The sequence below is a fragment of the Plectropomus leopardus genome, chromosome 2 (assembly GCF_008729295.1).
Source record: "Plectropomus leopardus isolate mb chromosome 2, YSFRI_Pleo_2.0, whole genome shotgun sequence".
In the NCBI taxonomy this organism is placed as follows: Eukaryota; Metazoa; Chordata; class Actinopteri; order Perciformes; family Serranidae; genus Plectropomus; species Plectropomus leopardus.
The window spans coordinates 26,779,276-26,797,056 of record NC_056464.1 but is presented as its reverse complement, the minus strand read 5'-3'; the positions used below and the strand labels follow the sequence as shown (position 1 = coordinate 26,797,056).

Genomic DNA, 17,781 nt, shown 5'->3' with positions numbered 1-17,781 from the left:
CTATATATATTCTATATATTTAATGGAAACAAATGGCCCTGATTGAATAAAAGATAAATGCTCCTGCTATCTGTTAATATTTTCTGGTCCCATGCAGACAGTCAATCCAAGTGAAACTCTCATTCTCTCATTGCAACACTGACGTACAGACAGTGTGAACTGTCACTCCCATCCAAGCGCGGCGTGCCCTGCATGTTAAGGAGAAGCACCCGGGAGAATAGGCTATATTTCATCACCACAGGAGCGCCAGCACTAACTACTGATGCAAATTTATACAGACTCGGAGCACAGCAGATTCTCCTCAGGATTGCTTTCTGCATCACAGTGCTGTAGTGCAGCGAGGGATGAGAAGTGGGATGTCTGATGGAATAGGATAGTATTTACAGTCATGCTGAGCTGTATAACAAAGCTTTAACACTTTTCAGCTCAGGTACCTTATGTTAGCTGCGGTAAGGTGACAGATTTGGAGATTAGACTTTGAATTTTATTTTCTACGAATGTTAAGTTCTCTGAAAGTTTTCAATTTCTGTGTTGACTGTTATCTTGTCCCAGCCTCGCTCTCCTCTTCCTCCTCCTCCTCCTCCACTCTCTCACTCTCCGTCTGTTCTGTGTTGTATTGTGAGATGAACACTGTTGTTTTGGGAAACAACTCAGCGTGTGTCTGCAGAGGGCTGAACAGTGTAACTAAGGGGTTTATGGCGGGCAGAGAGGGAAAAAGAGGCCAGCAGTGCTGGGCACAGCGAGGCAGATATGCGAAGTCAGCAGACGCTCAAGCAGAGGGTTCAATGACGCAGAAAACACGGCGGGGACAGGAGCGGCACACTGGAAGCTGCTCTCAAGGTGTATGAATTCTTTTGTTTTTCTGTCCTGCACATGACTGAGATAAGAAACTGTGTTTTTACACTGGCAGGAAACTTACTTAATTTAAACTGCACATTCATTACACAAACCCCACAGATACACACTCGTAAACACACAGACGTCAAGATGAGCAGGATTAGCCCCCCTGTGAATGCTGCTGTTGTTCATACCTTCAAAACTCTCCTGGCGGCTCAGCAGTGTACACAGCAGCAGATCGAGCAGTGACAAATTTAGCTGCTTTAAAGTGGTGGAGATGAGTGACTATTAAATCCGGGAGATGTGTTCGCTGAGCGCACAGTATTCAGCTTATGTGCATCCACTTAAAATTGTGCAATAACCTCTCTTTTCTATAAGTGTGTGTGTGTCAGAGATAGATAGGGAAAGAAAGGGAGGGAGATTAAGAGAAAGGCGAGGCACAACAGTTCAAAGTGCGAAAAATTACTACAACCCTGTGAAACAATGCAGCAACGTATGAAATGCGTTAGAAACAGCAAAGCAATTCATCTTCAATAAACCTAGGAGACACAATAAAACACACTGAGTTTGGTGGTGTGCCGCAGCAACAAATTGCCTTTTGGGGGACAGCGAGGGATGCGGCGACTGTCAGGTCGAAATTAGTTTTGCAAAAGAAAGTGAAGCGTTATGTTGTGCTCCGTGGAAATATGAAACATAAATAAATACAGTATGGTGAGATTGAAAGTTTACTCTTCATCTTGGAAGCAGTAATTGACAAAAATATCTCTAGAAAACTGGGCAAACTTCATCTGCTGAGGAATAAAGCTTCAGCAAAGCTACTAAATGGACTTTGTGGTGAGATTTAGTCAAGTAAACAATAACAATTTGTGAAGATATATTACAGGTATACTCAATAGATCAACATGCATGGATGATACTGGTCATTCCTCAGGGGTCAGTTTAAGGCAGGCCGAAAACTGTTCATTATGTGAAGAAATGATATATCCAGTTTGTTTTATTTAGAGACGACAGTAATATTTATTCATTTATCTATCTATTTTTCTGGTAGGGAATAATTTGCAACAGCTTTTGGAGAGAGTCACAAAATAAATGGATAAAGTAAAACAGTAATCTGCCATAAACAAACAAATTGTTCATAATTAAATTTGAAGAGACAAAGGTAATTCTATTTGAAACTAACACACGGAAAAGTGATAATGTTAGCAATTTAGGATACCGGGAACAAACAAAGATGCTGTTTTCAGTCAAATGCTCATTATGGCTCATGTTCAACTGAAGATGGTGTGAATAATATACAAAGCAAGAAATAATTTTACTAACAGGTACCATTCAAAGAAAATGCTCCCAGTCAGAGCGGAGGATTATTATTTAAGAAATAGTTCAACTTTTTAAACTATGAAGAGAATGTGTATTTCAATTTCTGGGGTTCGAATTAGAACGTAAGCAAAGTCCAAATATCAATAAATTCAGGAAAATGTACACACATAAAAAAGAGGCACAGGGATGAGGAAAGGTTGGTATAGTGAATGTGAGGTAATTATTTAAGCTATATCTGACTGAATATTTGGGTTGCACCAAACATGTTGTGAGTTCCCATCAGCCACAGCTGTACTTTTTGTTTGGTGCTAATCAGCAATTCCACGCAATAAACTCAGATGGAGAACGTTGTAAAAATTGTATCTGATCGATATCAGCATGTTAGCATTGTCATTGGAAGCATGTTACCCTGTTGATGCAATCATTTCACTCGAAGTACCACTGTGTCTGAGCACAGACGCACAGAGCTGCTGGTTCGGCTGTAGAACAACGGCTTCTTGACCTCTCCTGTCACATCTTGTGCTGTCTGTTTTTCTGCTGTATGAGCGGAGCGTGTCTACGTTCCCCAGCTCAATATTCTGTCAACACACATTCACAATCCTATTGTGTTCATGTCACCGTCCTGTGCATCTCTGTCCCTAAAAAGCTTTTATTTACTCTGCATATCAATACATAACACATATCAGACGAGGAACCATAAGCTAATTCATGTAAGATTTAAATTGACAAATAAGAGTACGTGTGGAAGTTAATGACTTTATGACCTGTATTTCCAGGATGATTTGGAGATGCAGTAAAACGGATATCTCACCTCACAGGATCAGTGTATCAATTGTTGATGGATTTCATGGCATCTAACAGTGAGGACTGCAGAGTGCAACCAGCTGAAACTTCTGATTAGAATAGCTTCAGTGTTTATTGTTCAGGGGGTTTTCACCGGGAGCCAAATTATGCACAAAGGTCTCCTCCTTTCTATAACAGATGGACCCACTGATTTAAACTGGTAAAAACACTGAATTAAGCAGTTTCGCAGAACAAATTGGGGTTTCTCTGATGCTGTTTAGCACGTAGCAGATGGGCTGCAAGAACAGCACCTCTCCCAAAAAAAAGACAAAAATGGACTTTGTGATTAAAACACAGAATAAAGCAGTCTCAAAAATCAGTGTTTTTCTGACGTTGTTGTTGCAAAGGGGCTGCTAACTACAGCTGCTGACACAACAACGCCAGTGAACCCCAGTATTTGGTTTGTCCGCTCAGGGCTACTGTGGAAGTGTACTGTACATATACATGGCTCATTTTGAGGTAAAGAAAGATTTTCGGGTGATTATACACTAAAGAATAAATACTTAATACTGTATGTAAGTGCTGTACCTGAACCCAGAATTATGGCAGTTGAATCAGCTTCGTCTGTTCAATACAAACATTCAACAAGTCGTTTTGTTTTCCATTCAAAGCTTTTAAAGCCTGTTCAGCGTGACAGCAGCATTCATGTGATACGGTAAATGAGCAAACAGCATCAACAATGGGTTTCAAATGTGCGACAACCTTTTTTGCCAAAGACTGTAGTAATAACTTGCTGTGAGCTGCAAATTCACCCCTTCTTCACCTTACGTTACCATGAATCTCTCTCTGTGCCATCGCCTGCATGTCCACGGATGCAAAGAGTAGCATGAAAGTCAAGAGCACTCACTCCGCAGAAAAATCCGGGGACCAAATAATTCCCAGAAGCATACTTCACAGAAAAAAACACTGCTCGACTCGAGGCTTTCTCAGTTGACTTGAGGGTCTCCGACTTTCAAGGGGCACTCCTACTGTATATTAATTCCACTTCTGCAAATATATTACTCTAAATCCTACATACTGAACCTTTAACCTGATGAAAGAGTGACTGTATTTAGACAAAGACCTGTGCCAGTAAAATCCATGTGAAAAGTCTCTCCTGACTGATAAAACACCAACAGGAAAATCAAAAAACTAATTATAAAATGCAATAATATCAAACATGCATGAGAAAGGAAAGCTGTGGTAACGGTCCATTTCTGGGAATTGCTGCCTTCCTCACTGTGTTGTACTTTTCCTACCATAAAACCCACAGTGAGAGTCTGTTAGGAGCTCCATCATGCAGCAAATGCTGTATCATACTGCTCCAGCAGAGTACCTGTCTCGTCATGCAGTAACTGCTCAGGACTTCATGAGGCTCAACAGCTCCTCAATACAGAATCCACAGTCAGTGAGGAGACTCGTGTCAGTCAAGGAGAAGATGCTGATCTCTTGTCAAAGAGCAAGCACGTCGATTCTGAGAGAAAACACCAAACTAATGCAGTCAGTGAACTCCCATCGATTTATTGATCACCCTGAGGGAAAGTGTGCTAATGAAGATACATGTGATCCCCTGCCATGTAGAACAATGCAACTAAATGAGCATAATTATACACCACAATTCAATACGATTTGCACACTGCTATACATTAAACACAGCTCGTACATGTATTGCACCAACACATAATTTACTCCTTAACTGAAAAGCGAATATTTACAGCAGCTTATGGAGAATTAAGGAATATGTCTGACTGATGTACCGGCTGACAGACAGGCAAGGTCCGCCACTGTCAGCTCTACCGGGGTTCTTAAATCCAATATGGGGATTAGAAGAGAGAGGGAGAGATCTAAATTAGGCCTGCAACTACTCTGATGGAGTGATTTTCAGTGCTGCTGGGGTTACTAAGATCAATAATGTAAGTAAGCATATATAAACCATTGTGAGGGACTTATTCTGCAGTGGTAACAGATATTATGTGCATATCTGATATATCTGCCTGCACTGTAAAATCTGACAAGTTGATCTTACTTAAAATAATTTTGGAAACCAATTTCCTTGAAATAGGGAAAGTAAATATAACTATTAATCTATGGTTACTGTATATCCAGTTAAGTTTACTCAAACAAGTGAAATTACCTTGTTCTTTCTAAGTGTTTGCAACTTCATTAAACCAAGTTAGTCTGACTTAACTTGATCAAGAAAAAGACTGCCACTGATGAAGTAAGAAGATCTGTAAGTTCTGTTTTCTTAACGTGTAAGAAAATACAAAGTATGTTGTGCTGTACAGATGTAGCTGCTAACTGAAGTTGCTAAAACTTAGAAAGATTGATTTAATTACACTTGTCATTTTTTAAGTTGCAACAACTTCACAAAATTAAGTAAATATGCTAAAATTTTCAGTAAACTGAAAAATTACATATAAATAAACATTAATTAAGAATATATTAACTTACATTTTTCAAGGCAATCAATTTTCAAGATTTTTTTTAAGTAAAATCCACTTCTCAGATTTTACAGTGTGGGCTTTTACCAGGAGGAGGAAAGTTTATTATATCTGGCAAAAAATTCTGTTAGCTCTTATGGGATTAGATTCAGTACACACCTGCACTAAAAATGACTCAATTAAAGAAGCACTTTAAAGAGCCTTTCTGTCTCTGAATTATATTACTATTAGGTAAGATGGCCTGAAGTCTAATAGGGACGAGAGCATTGGCTGTAAGCCAGCACCTTGACCTCCCTGAGCAGAGACGTGAGGATGGCTCTACACCAGAGGGAGAATGAAGATATCCAGAGTTATATTCCTCTGTGGAGCTCCTAGGCTCCACTGCGGACAACCTTACACTGCACAGATCCGCACATCACTTTGGTCCAGTGGAGCAGAAAGGTGACTGAAACCGCTGCACTGTCAGGGCACGGCCGTTAGGGCAAGACGGAGCAGAGCCTGAGCATGCAGGGATTTCTGCAAACACAGTGACAGCGCACACAAGGCTTTTTTCTCTTGTAGCTGTTATGAACTTTTTGTTGCTGCAGTCAGTTTAAAGGCCAAGAAGTAGGACAAAATGTTGGTAAAACTAAAAGCAAAGATAAAGAGGAGGGAATTCAAGCGGCGATGAGGAGGCAACACAAACACACTCAAGATGTCGTGAATAATGCATGTAGTTCTCACTTCTCACTTGCCAGTTGCCCAGGGCAAAATTACAGCCGCTGCAAAGATGCACAAATGAAAATATGCTGTTTGGACAAGAGGACACTCTTGCTATAGTTTTGCTTAGTATATGCTGTCCATGTAAGTATTAGTCTAAGCACTTCTATTGCTCTGCACTGAGGGAGGAGGACGTTTTTTATCTCAGAGTGGCTGCAAATTATGGGACACATCTATAATTTGAAGATGCTGCCGCTGCGTTTGTGTACTAACAGCTCTTGTTCTTCTCATCATAACTTCACTGTCTCACAAGAATTGCTTTTTTCTGTACAAATATGACAGTCACTTGGAATAAAACCCAATTTCAGCTCGATGCATCATAACACAACAGCGGCCCAACTGGAACTGTGATTTGCATATCTGTTAGATTTGCCCCTCTTGCTTGTGCATCCATCCTGACAACTAACCCATTCACTGTGGCCCAATCAAACAGAATTTGCATGAGGCAGATAGTGTATACACATCGCATCACACTTTCATGTAGCCTTTCATGATAAAACAAACAGACTCAGAGGGCTGAATGAACAAAGATAACGGCATTTTTAGAAATGAGTTGTGTGTTAACTAGTGTTAAGAGGAGTAGTGTAATTTGGGAGGCTGTGCGCACTTTATTGAAACTTAATATAACTTCATTTGATGATTTGACTTCATCTGTAAATACCATGAACCTGTAGGGGGTGGGACAAATATCGATACTGGAGTGTGTCGTATTACATCCTCCTGCAATTGTTAAGACATGAAGGCGCTCTAAATAGATTCCCCTGATAGTTTGACATACCAGAGTCCTTCATGACTCCTTGTGTTCATTAAACCCATAAGAGTAAAGTAAACTAGGGCTGCACAATATACATTTTTTATCATCATCCCAATGTCATTTTATTTGAGTAGCACACTGTGGAACATTGCTAAAATGCACCCTGGGATTTTCTGAGTTACTGAACTGAGTTACCGGTGCCTTTTGTGTTCAGTTAAATGTTCAACGTGTTTAATACGCTGATTATCATGGACATCATTTCAGAACTTTTTCATGACCGTTTTTCAATCACAGAAGTCTTTTCATTCATAATTTCAGCGTCCTTCATGATGTGTACAAGGAATGTCTCAAATTTGAAAATCCAACTATTTTTTTCAGTTTTTGTGATAAAAGGTATCATTTTGGCTTTTTTTTTGCCTTACAAAAATTCATTCAACGACAACAAAAAACATCCAAAATTTTAAGTTTTCTATAAAAAATCTCCCCAAAATGTTAAAGAAAAACAAATGATAATTTAAGAAAACATGCTTTCAAACATGTTTTTTAAATTATAAATCTATTATGATAAAAACTCCCCAAATTGTTAAGTTTATTTTATAAAAATTGTCAAACACTGTAAAAGGAAAGATGCCTTCCAAACATGCAGGCTTTTTTTTTTTTTTAATCAATTCACTGTTATGTTACACTGGTATAATTTAATTTATGAGACACAACACATTTCCATTATTTTTCCTAAACTTTCAATGATTTTTACTAATTCAATGACTTTTCCAGGCCTGGAAAATTATTGTAAAATTCCATGATTTTTCCAGGTTTTCTATGACCATAGGAAACCTGTCAATTAAGAGTACTGAAAATAATTTCCATAGTTTTATTCAACAAGCCATCTGTATCAGCAGTATACTGAAAGCAGTAGAAAGACAAAACTGAGTTCACTTTAATATCTGCTTATACCAAGTAATATTTTGTTAAAGCAATATTCATAGCACAGCACCTATTTTCCTTGCAGCCCTAAAGTGAACGAAAGTTATCTAATTTGCAGTTAAAAGGGCCAGTGCAGAGTCAGACAGTGAGGGAAAACAAACTGGACCCACTTCGACTTTTAATACACAGAGGGAACAATAAAAATCAATAAAGTCCTCACAATATGCAAGAACTGTGTCATGAAAACAAAGTGCACAGGTAGAACAACGAACGTGCAGAGCCACCTGATCTCATCGAGGGGAAAATGGCTCACACTATCACAGCCGTCAGTCAGCCTATAATGTCTGTGGGTTAAAGAGGTACAAAGTTAAGACTCTTTGCACTTTTTGTTTTATCTCAGTTGTTGAATTCTGTAATACTGATGCCAAAATGCAGCGAAAAATAAGTCAGATTTTTGCCTTTTAAGGGGTATGTTTTTTTTTCTTAAATTACACAGATATTTGATGTATCGTAGATTGTCTTGTAGTGTATCAAGTATCACTGACTGGCAGTATCATGATACCATGGTAATTGCAGGCAATGTGTCTTGATAGTATCATATTATGATTATTATTATAATTTTAAGCATTTTTTTAGGGTGTGTTTTTTTGGGGGGGGTGTCATTTTGAGTTTGTTTTTTTTTATTCACTAATAATTTTGAGCGGCTTTTTTTAGGTGTTTTGTTTTTCGTTTTTTTATTTTAAGGTTTTGGTGTGTTTTGTTTGTATTTTAAGATATTTCTGCACTGGGTTCATTTACTTTTAATACTTCACGTATATTTTCCTGATAGAACTTACATACTTTTACTTAAGTCACATTTTCAATGCAGGACTTTTATTTGTAACAGAGTACTTCCAGTGGGTGGTATTAGTACTTTTACTTAGGGTAAAGGATCTGAATACTTCGTCCACCATTGGCTGTGAGGTGTGATGTGATACCAAACTTCAGCACTGCCACACCCTCATCTTGTTTTACATCCCTTTTATACAGTGATGCCCTCCAGATAAACTGACCCAGTCCCACACACAGTACAGCACTGTGGAACAGGCATGCACTCAGATTAACGCAAGGCCAGCTATACATGAAAAATTCTGCATATGTTATAAAAATATGTTTCAGTATCTATAACTTGCATTATATGTGTCAGTGTTCGTATGCACATATTATTTGCACATAAAACCTGAGAAGGTTGCCCTCGCTGCTCGCAATAAAAACATGAAACCAGAGAGACACAGAGCAGATCAGCAGCACTCCAAAACCACTCAGTGAGTAAAGATGCTTCCAGCGTTCTGCCTGCATGAAGCAGAATATTCATCAGGGCCTTGCAACCCTCTAACAGTAATATGCCCTTATCAACACAGGATTAAGCCCACTGATACATTCAAACAAAGTGCATTATTTATAAAAAGGCTGCACTTGTGCAAAGAGGGAGCAGAGAACATCAGCAGCGCCGGATCTCATGTGTATCTTCTCAAATACCTCCAGAAATCAAACAAGTGAACATGAATCCCAACAGATGAAATCCTGCAACTCGGCCTATTAACAAACATGTGTAAAGGAGTCTGAATCTTCCAACTCGGGAAAATGACTGACGCGTTTTCATTATTAGCTACACAAAGTGATGTCTTAGGCCGTTTGTTGTTAATGACACTCTCTTTGAAACTCTGCTCAAACGCTTCTTTCTCCGGGTGGTAATGATGGGAAACACAGGAACTTAAAACTGATGTTGCAAAGTCAATGTATGGGATGGAACTCTAAAGGGAGTTTTATTTTGATGTCTGCCCTGGGCTCTCCTCATTATCCATCATAACACTGTGTGAAGAATCACTCTGCATTTATGGCCGAGCGAGGCTTCAAAGGCGCTGACTAAGTTCTCACAGCACGACTCTATGAAGAGAGATACCAGGCCAGATGAGAGAGGATGCAGCGGACACTTTCATTCTGGAAGCAAGTCAATCTCTGCTCCTTTTTTTTCCTCCTGAGGGAAATAAGTATTCTGACCATGTGCATTACATAATAAGATATCACTTGAAGTAAGCTGCATCTGCGGCACTCCAAGGTTGTGTTCAATGTTCCTGTGCCCCTGAATATCTTGATAGGTTCAGTTTTCAATAATTCAGACATCAGTCAGAGAGCATCTCAGCCTGTCAGACTCAACCTCACTAATACTGCGCACCTGCATTATGAATATATTTCAGCTGCAATCTGTCTTATTGGTTCGACACCTGACACTACCAATAAATCTAGATATGCTGCTTTAAAATTCAATCAAATGACTGGAAACATGCTTTGCTAACAGCCTGCTCTGTTAACAAATTAACTAATCAACAAAACAGCCCAAGTCCTTGTAAAGAGCTCCCTTTTGTCAGAATGCAATCGAAAACACAGCTGAGCCACAGCCCCAAGTTCATCCTGAAAACTGTTTGAAAAAGATGTACTTTTGTAGCTCTCTCCTTAAAATACAGCATCACACAAGTTAAAGGATGCAATCAGCTTCTGCAACTTGCATTCATAAAAAAAAAAAAAAACATCAGCCACAATCACAATGGATATATTCTTGCCCTTTACATAAGCACGCACATCTCTGACATCCCTCCCAAAAATAACCTCGTTTTTGTTTTTTTTTTTTCCCTAAAAAAAACTCCATGCTTTGTCACAGCAGCAGCAGCCCAGGAACATTTAAGCTCTGACATCTTTTTTGCACCTTAAAAAGAGGTTTGTTGTGCCTCTCAGCAGCAGTTAAATTAAAATGGCAAAAGATTGAGCATGAGATCGGGAAGAAATGCTGAGGGTGGAGATCAGTTACGCTGACATGCGGGACATGCAGCTGGCTAATGATTCATCAGGAGGTAGGAGATGTAATTGCGGGCTACTCACTGGCTTGCATGAGCTGTCCCTGGCGCCCGAACACCTGGGAGAAGGTGGCATGGCTGCAGGTGAGAGTGTCCTCCATGGCTGTCCCGCTGGCACACGCTGAGGAGAAAGACAAGAGGAGGGGGATGAGGGAAGGTCAGCAACACTGCGTCATGTGAAGACGGAAAAAGAGGAGAAGAGAGAAAAGAGAAAAGGGAGAAGAAGGGGGAGAGGGCTTGCCTTCAGTTGTAGAAGCTGGTGTGTGATCTCTGGTGATGACTGCTCTCCTCTGGACCCGTCCTGCTGCTGCCGCTGCTGCTGCTGCTGCTGAGGAGTGAAGTACAGCCCCTCGCTGCTCACACCAATATGAGCAGAATTGCTCGCCGCACAGATAATGGGAGGGGGTGTGCCTGCCTGCCTGCCTGCTTGTCAGCATGTGAGTGCGTGCGCGCGAGAGAAAGTTCTCTGAACGTGTGCCTGTGAGAGCATTTTGGTGTGTGAGTGAGAGTAATTCAGGGTGGTAGAGCAGGTAGCAGAGCTGTAGGCACAGTTGCTCTGCCAGCACTCTGATCTTGTGCTTCGACTGTACAGGCTGACAGTCCTCTGCGGCTCCAGACAGGCTGGGTTGAAGGGAAGAGCAAAGAAGAGGGGAGACGGGGGGGGGGGAGAGCGCGGTGTATACAGCAGGTAAAAGTCAATCCTCCCCCTTCAGTCTCAGTGTGTGTAGACAGCAGCGCCCGTCCCCTGGGCACAGGACGGGACTGTTGTTTTCTGATCTGTGTGACTATGCCCCCTTTTTCTCTCCTCCCTCTCCCTCCTCCCCTCTCTGCCAGCCCTCATTTGCCGTGCCTCAGCAGTAACATCTCTCTCTCTCCTGTTCTCCCTCACATCTCTTACTCTCTCCACCCCACCCCATGCAAATCCCCTCGATCCATCTTAAAGCTTGGGCCGCTGCTGGGAAACAGATTCTAGCAAACCTGAGTGCTTCATCTTCCCCTAGTGCTGAGGAGAGGGAAAAAAAGGAGGATGAGAAAGTGGAGGGTTTGAATAAAAAGTGAAAAGTAGGGCTGGTACAGCTGGTGGTTTCCAGAGGCTTCATCTTGAAAAGGAATTGTAGAAAACTGCTGAGTATAAAATAAAAATTAGCTCACACTGGCTGAAAAAATAACTTACAAACTCCTGCTTGCCGCACGATGTGTTGCAAAAGCTCTGGTGAAGCAGTGATTTACTGGCATGCGTGAAAACATCCTCCACAAACTGCAGCTAAAAGGTACATGAAGGTGTTGTAGTAAAAAATGAACAGTTTCATGGGATCAAATAAGCACGTTACAAGGTCTTAAAATACCCTCTCAGGCCTTGGAGGCACACTTAGCTATATTGTACCCATTGTGCAGCGGTTGGCATGGAGACCTCTGCCACTGACAAAACATCCCAACATATTATCACATCGAAGCCATCTCTGCAACATCTAACCTCTGTGCATCGTGCAAGCCTGCTTAAATACCCAATTTCCTCTCGAGCAATGAGGGAAAAAAAAAAAGAAAAACTTTGCCAGGAAGCCCATTGTCATGGAGCCATCTCTCACACCGCTGCTCTGCAAGGCGAGCACATCGGGGACCTGACCGAAGCACTCACATCCTCGCATCACATCCTCCTGTTTTGAAAGGAAATGGCAGGACGCTGAATGGGCCACGGGGGCTGGGAGGAAGGCTTCGGCAGTGGGCTGACTTCAGCAGGTGGCTCTGCAGGTGAAAAGATAACAACAAGATATAAAAAACATGCATTTAAAGCATTCAAACAAACTGTGAAATAAATGCGTTTCATTACGAGCGGGCTAAGGAGGGTCTCAATCAAAATCACAAAGTCAGATGTAGTAACAAACAACATGTTGCACACAAACACAACTAAAATCTGCTAAGGTCAAACTGAATGCCATCATTTCACAAACAAAGAGAACACTGGAGACACAACTTCACTTTCAAGTCTGGGAGACTAATGCCCAGCAGAATAAATCTCCTCTCCGTCTTCATCAGCTTTAATGCCATTCTCTTTGAACAGGAAGTAGAGGCAGAGCGAGGGGTTTTTTTGGAGGCTGTATATTGTCATGTATGAGCAGCTGTCATTCCCTCCCACTCTGTCTCCCATCACTGGCGGCTATCTTTCTCTGGAAGACAAATAACGGTATAGTTTGAAACCAGCGATCCAGTCTGATCCAGATGATTTATATTCAACCTGATCTCTTGTTGTCAGAAAATACTAGCTCACATTTTAAAGCTACAACAAAGCCGTTTACACCACAGCTGAAATTCGCAGTAAGTCAATTGAAAGAGACACTGGAATGAATTGTTAATTCTGATAAATTAGTTAACCCTTTGAAACCTGGATCAACATCATTTTTCCTGTTCTGCGCTCATATGCCTTTCACAGGTATGTAAACCCTTGCACTTTCAGCAAACAGTTTTTGTTATTCTTATTTTTTTCAAAAACGTGAAATGAGCAACCTGGCATGTCTTGCAAATTGCAAGAAAGTAGTAGTTTTACAAATGTATTAAAAATAAGTCAGGGAAAAAGATATTTACTATTCCAATAATATATATTGAAAATTACATTATAAAATTATTATTCTTAAGCACTTTTTTCAAGTAATTTTCTTGTTTGCTGTTGTTGTTTTTCTTACATTTCTTGCATTTTTAGGGAATTATCTTGAGCTTTTTTTCCAAGGAATTGTTTTGCTTTTGTTTAGCATTTCTTCCTAAGTTCCTCATTGCCTTCTTCCGATGAGCCAATTTTCTCAGATTTCAAAGGGTTAATCATTTAAATACTTAGGAAAAATGCCCCCAAAATGCTACACACAGCTTCTCTAATGTCATTTGTTTTGTATTATTTTGAATTATTTGAGGACAAACGAAGCAAGTAGAAAACATGGTGATTTTGTGGTGGGCATAATGATTAATGATTATTTTAGTAAACAACAATAGATCTACACATAACGACAGTAAATAATAACAAATAAAATTGTACCCAGGTTAAATATACTCTCGATATAATACATACAACATCCATATTAATCAGGTAAACATTGGCCAAAACCTGCTCACAATTAGCGTGTCAGCATTTTCATGACAGCTTGTTAGCATTCTGTTAGCATTTAGCTTAAAACACAGCTGTATTTCAGTACTGAGCTGCTAGCATGGCTGCAGACTGCCCCGTTCAGATGAGCCACGGGGTTTAAAAATGTTGTATTCGGCTTTAAAAGTAACGTAACTCCACCTGAAAATCATGTCTTTGTTTCCACTCTGCTGCAGTGAGGATGCAGGTGCGCTTCAGGACGTGACGTCAGCACGGGAGGGCGTGGTTACAGGTTTCAACGGAGCGCAGCTCACCTATCAGTGATACGGGTGGGGTCAGAGGTCAAACTGGCCTGAAACTAGAAATCTAATTTTGGTTTTGACATAGAATAGATCAAACCTTTAGTATGAGTTGAAGAAAAATTGGCATACCTTTGATCCAAAAAAAAAAAAAAGTATTTTCTTTATCCCAGCAGCAGGATGGATTCACTGTGGATTTTTAGGAACAAATGTTATAAAAACTTTTGAATTAGTCATGTATTATATATATATATATATATATATATATATATATATACATATACATATACATACACACACACACATATATATATATATATATATATATATATATATATATATATATATATATATATATATATATATATACATAGGTATTTTGTGTTTTCTTTAAAATAGTTGAATTTTCTCAATGCATAGTTTCCCAATAACATAATCCAGTTTATCTTAAAGATATATATACATATAGTATATTTTGCACTTGATTTCTTTAATGATAAAGTAGATGAAGAAGAAAGATCTTTAATGATAAAGTAGATGAAGAAGACTTTAGGATAACTATTATGCCTTCCAGAAACATTAAAAAACAAAATGTAATTATTAAATATAATTATTAAATATAAATATTATTATATAAAATATAACATAATAATTACCCAAATATTTGTCAATATCAAACAAAAAATATTTTTACAAATTCTATTCATCACTTCATTTTTTTTAACAATTTCATTACCCATGCTTTTTTCTGTCTGTAAAAATAAAAGCATTTTAAATGACCCTATGCTGGCTATTCTACCTGTTGTTCTTTACAGAGTTATTTACCCACAGAGTGATATATGGTCCATTTAGAGTGTGAGAATACTGAAAAGTTTATTCCTGGATCAGGGTGTCCTAATCACTGACACAAAAGTGAGATGGATGAGCTAATCTTGGAAAGCAGAAAACATTCGATTTTTACAATTTGCAAAATCCAAATAAATGTGTAAATATTAAACTATTTTAAAGTTTAATGCAATTGCATTATGTTCCTGAAATCCACCTTGAATCAACCTTTCTTTTGCGAACAGAATAATCTTTATTTTTTAAACAATCCATCTAAACAGTTTTGAAAGACACATACTGAAGGTTTGATCCAGATCAAAACCAAGTCTGGATTACATGATTAGATTAGATTAGACCAGGGGTGTCCAAACATTTTTGAATGGGGGCCAAATTATATAATGTGAAAATGGGGGCAAGTGTTTCTCGCATCATATAGCTAATTAAAAAAACACACAAACAAACAATACAAATACAACAGTTTCATCTTTCACTTAAAAATTTATTCAATTTTACACCGTTCCTGAAAGCAGCGTTCACTTTACACATCTCTGCTGTGGCCATGTATGCTTCATGGCAGAAAATGCCTGCTGCTAGGCAACCATTCAGATTACTAGTTTACTGCTTGTTTATGAAAACACATTAGTTCCTGCTTGACGCATGTCTACGAGCTGTATTATAGTCCTTCCATTGTGAGCTGAAGGGAAAAAAATTAAGAAATCATTGTTGATTAACAAGTACTGTGTGGCAAGCCATAGTACATTTTGAAAGTCAAGCCAAGGGCCCCTTAAAATTGATCTGAGGGCAACGATTGGTCCCAGGGTTGGACTTTGGACATGCCTGGAATAGACAGTCTTTTTTGTCCCCACAGGACAATTTAGTTTGCAACACTAGTCAACACAACCAATTCACATCATAATAAATACAACAAATAAGGCAGAAATAGATAAAACATAACGTACAGTAGATGTCATCAACGTTAGTTGTGGTAATAATAAAACATTCAAGGTTCATCACTATTTGAGCTAATCCAATTTCAGAATCCTGTTCTTTTGAACAACCGAGATCTGGTAACCATAACCAGAATACTAAACAAATTGTTTTAATTTTCCCACTTCTTAGAGAAGTACAAAAATGTTCTCAACTTTTAGTTTCCAGTTAATCTCAAAATGTTCAAATCAAACTTAGAGATACATATCTTTTGGGGTTTTTTATTTGTTTTTTTAATTGAACAGCGATATCTTGTTGAACTAAAAGTCGTTCCCAAAATAAAGTAACATTACTGGCATCAAGTTGTGGAGTTAAATGTGTTGTGATTTATTCAGAGCATACCAGCCCTTCAGTGAGTCTTTTTCAGGAATAGATGTTTGTCCTGAACCTTCTGCATGTGGTAATTGAGCACCAAGCCTCTAAAGCAGCCCCGCGCTCTTCAACGTCTTAAATCTGCCTCTCTGGTGTGTCGTAGTTTATTTTGTCAAGCTGGGCACAGAGCTGCATGGAAATTGCATTTTTATGAATAGGGCTGAGGCACCATACACAGCAATCAAGAGAGAGTGCAGCGATATTTCACCCTGACAGCATGAGTATGGTGCAGCACTCCTCCAAGTGCCCACCCCTCCGCACAGCTGAACACCCATAAACTACATCCAGCCATAAACTAAACCATCATGGCACTGGGGCAAATAAACACGTCTCTCCATCCCTCTGAATAAAGAGAAATCCGGCCTGTGGATCAAATCCAACATACAGATTGCATTTAATTCATAACCCCATCCATCAACATGATAGCCTCATGTGAGGATCCTGTCCACAACATGGCCCAGCTCTCGCAGTTTGCTCGCAGCGCCAGAGGCACATTTCTGCTTCACACCGTCTGTCCGGTGGGCTTGTTAGCTCATTAATGTTAGGTGAGTGTGATGGATGGGGTCTGGACAAAAATAATCTCAGCAGATGCCAGATGAGACCTTGAGAGGTATTCATGGGGACAGATGCGCCATCAGTGATGCTGACACGCTTCTGTCTTCTATTCAGGTTAATAAACCACTTTTTTTTTTATACTGGGTGATGTTCCAGAAACAAATATATATTATTAACTTTATTATTTTGTCAGGCTAAGGTTTATTTTTGAAGCTGCTGGGGCGAATCTTATGAATATTAATCTATTCAGGTTTTTCTTACGTTACTTTATTTGGATTTACTTCAGACATAAAATATACTGAAAAAGATCTTGAAAGTTGGAATAAGTTCTCTGCGTCTGAAAGCTGGGAAGAAGTGTGCACTCAATTATTAATGCATTTGCTTCTTATACTTAACCGCAGAGATTGTTAATCTTCTGATTTTCCACATATTAATGTCATTACTTTGTAGATGAGAATTAGGGCTCAATGCTCTTTTTTATGTCCAGTTTATTTTTCATGTTGTTAAACCTAAATGAGATATGCTTTTTCATAAGTGGCTTTATAGGTGTGATTTTATTTTATCATCATTTTTATGTGGTTGAGACTGTTTTGTTGGGCTTTTTCTCTTGATGAAAAACACATTAAATGTGCTGCTGCCATGGAGTATCAAAAAAGGAGCACACTGATATAGTAGGAATATTTCATGATTGTATGCGCAATAAAGCATAAGGTTTTTCATCGGCTTGGCGAATCTAGTCCCACTGTGATTTATGGCGGTGGGCAACAACAAACTGCAGTTAGAGCAATGAGACCCTTTAAAGGAATACTTCACCCTCAAATCATCTTTATATCAAATATTCATCCTGTTAAATGCTAACTTCATGAAGAAATCTTTGCTTATCTTGCATGCCTCGATGATGAACGAAGAATCCAAAACTCGAGGAATT

At 39.2% G+C, this 17,781-nt stretch overlaps 1 protein-coding gene across 2 annotated transcripts in view; it reads right to left on the bottom strand.

Annotated features, from left to right (window-relative positions):
* The window catches only part of kaznb (kazrin, periplakin interacting protein b), a 154,716-nt gene extending 143,859 nt beyond the window's left edge, over positions 1–10,857 (bottom strand). For both annotated transcript variants that reach the window (XM_042506826.1, XM_042506834.1), the window contains exon 1: positions 10,771–10,857. In XM_042506826.1, the coding sequence (XP_042362760.1) occupies positions 10,771–10,846 (76 nt within the window). In that variant the 5' untranslated portion in view covers positions 10,847–10,857. The remainder of the gene's footprint in view (positions 1–10,770) is intronic.
* Positions 10,858–17,781: the final 6,924 nt, after the last annotated feature.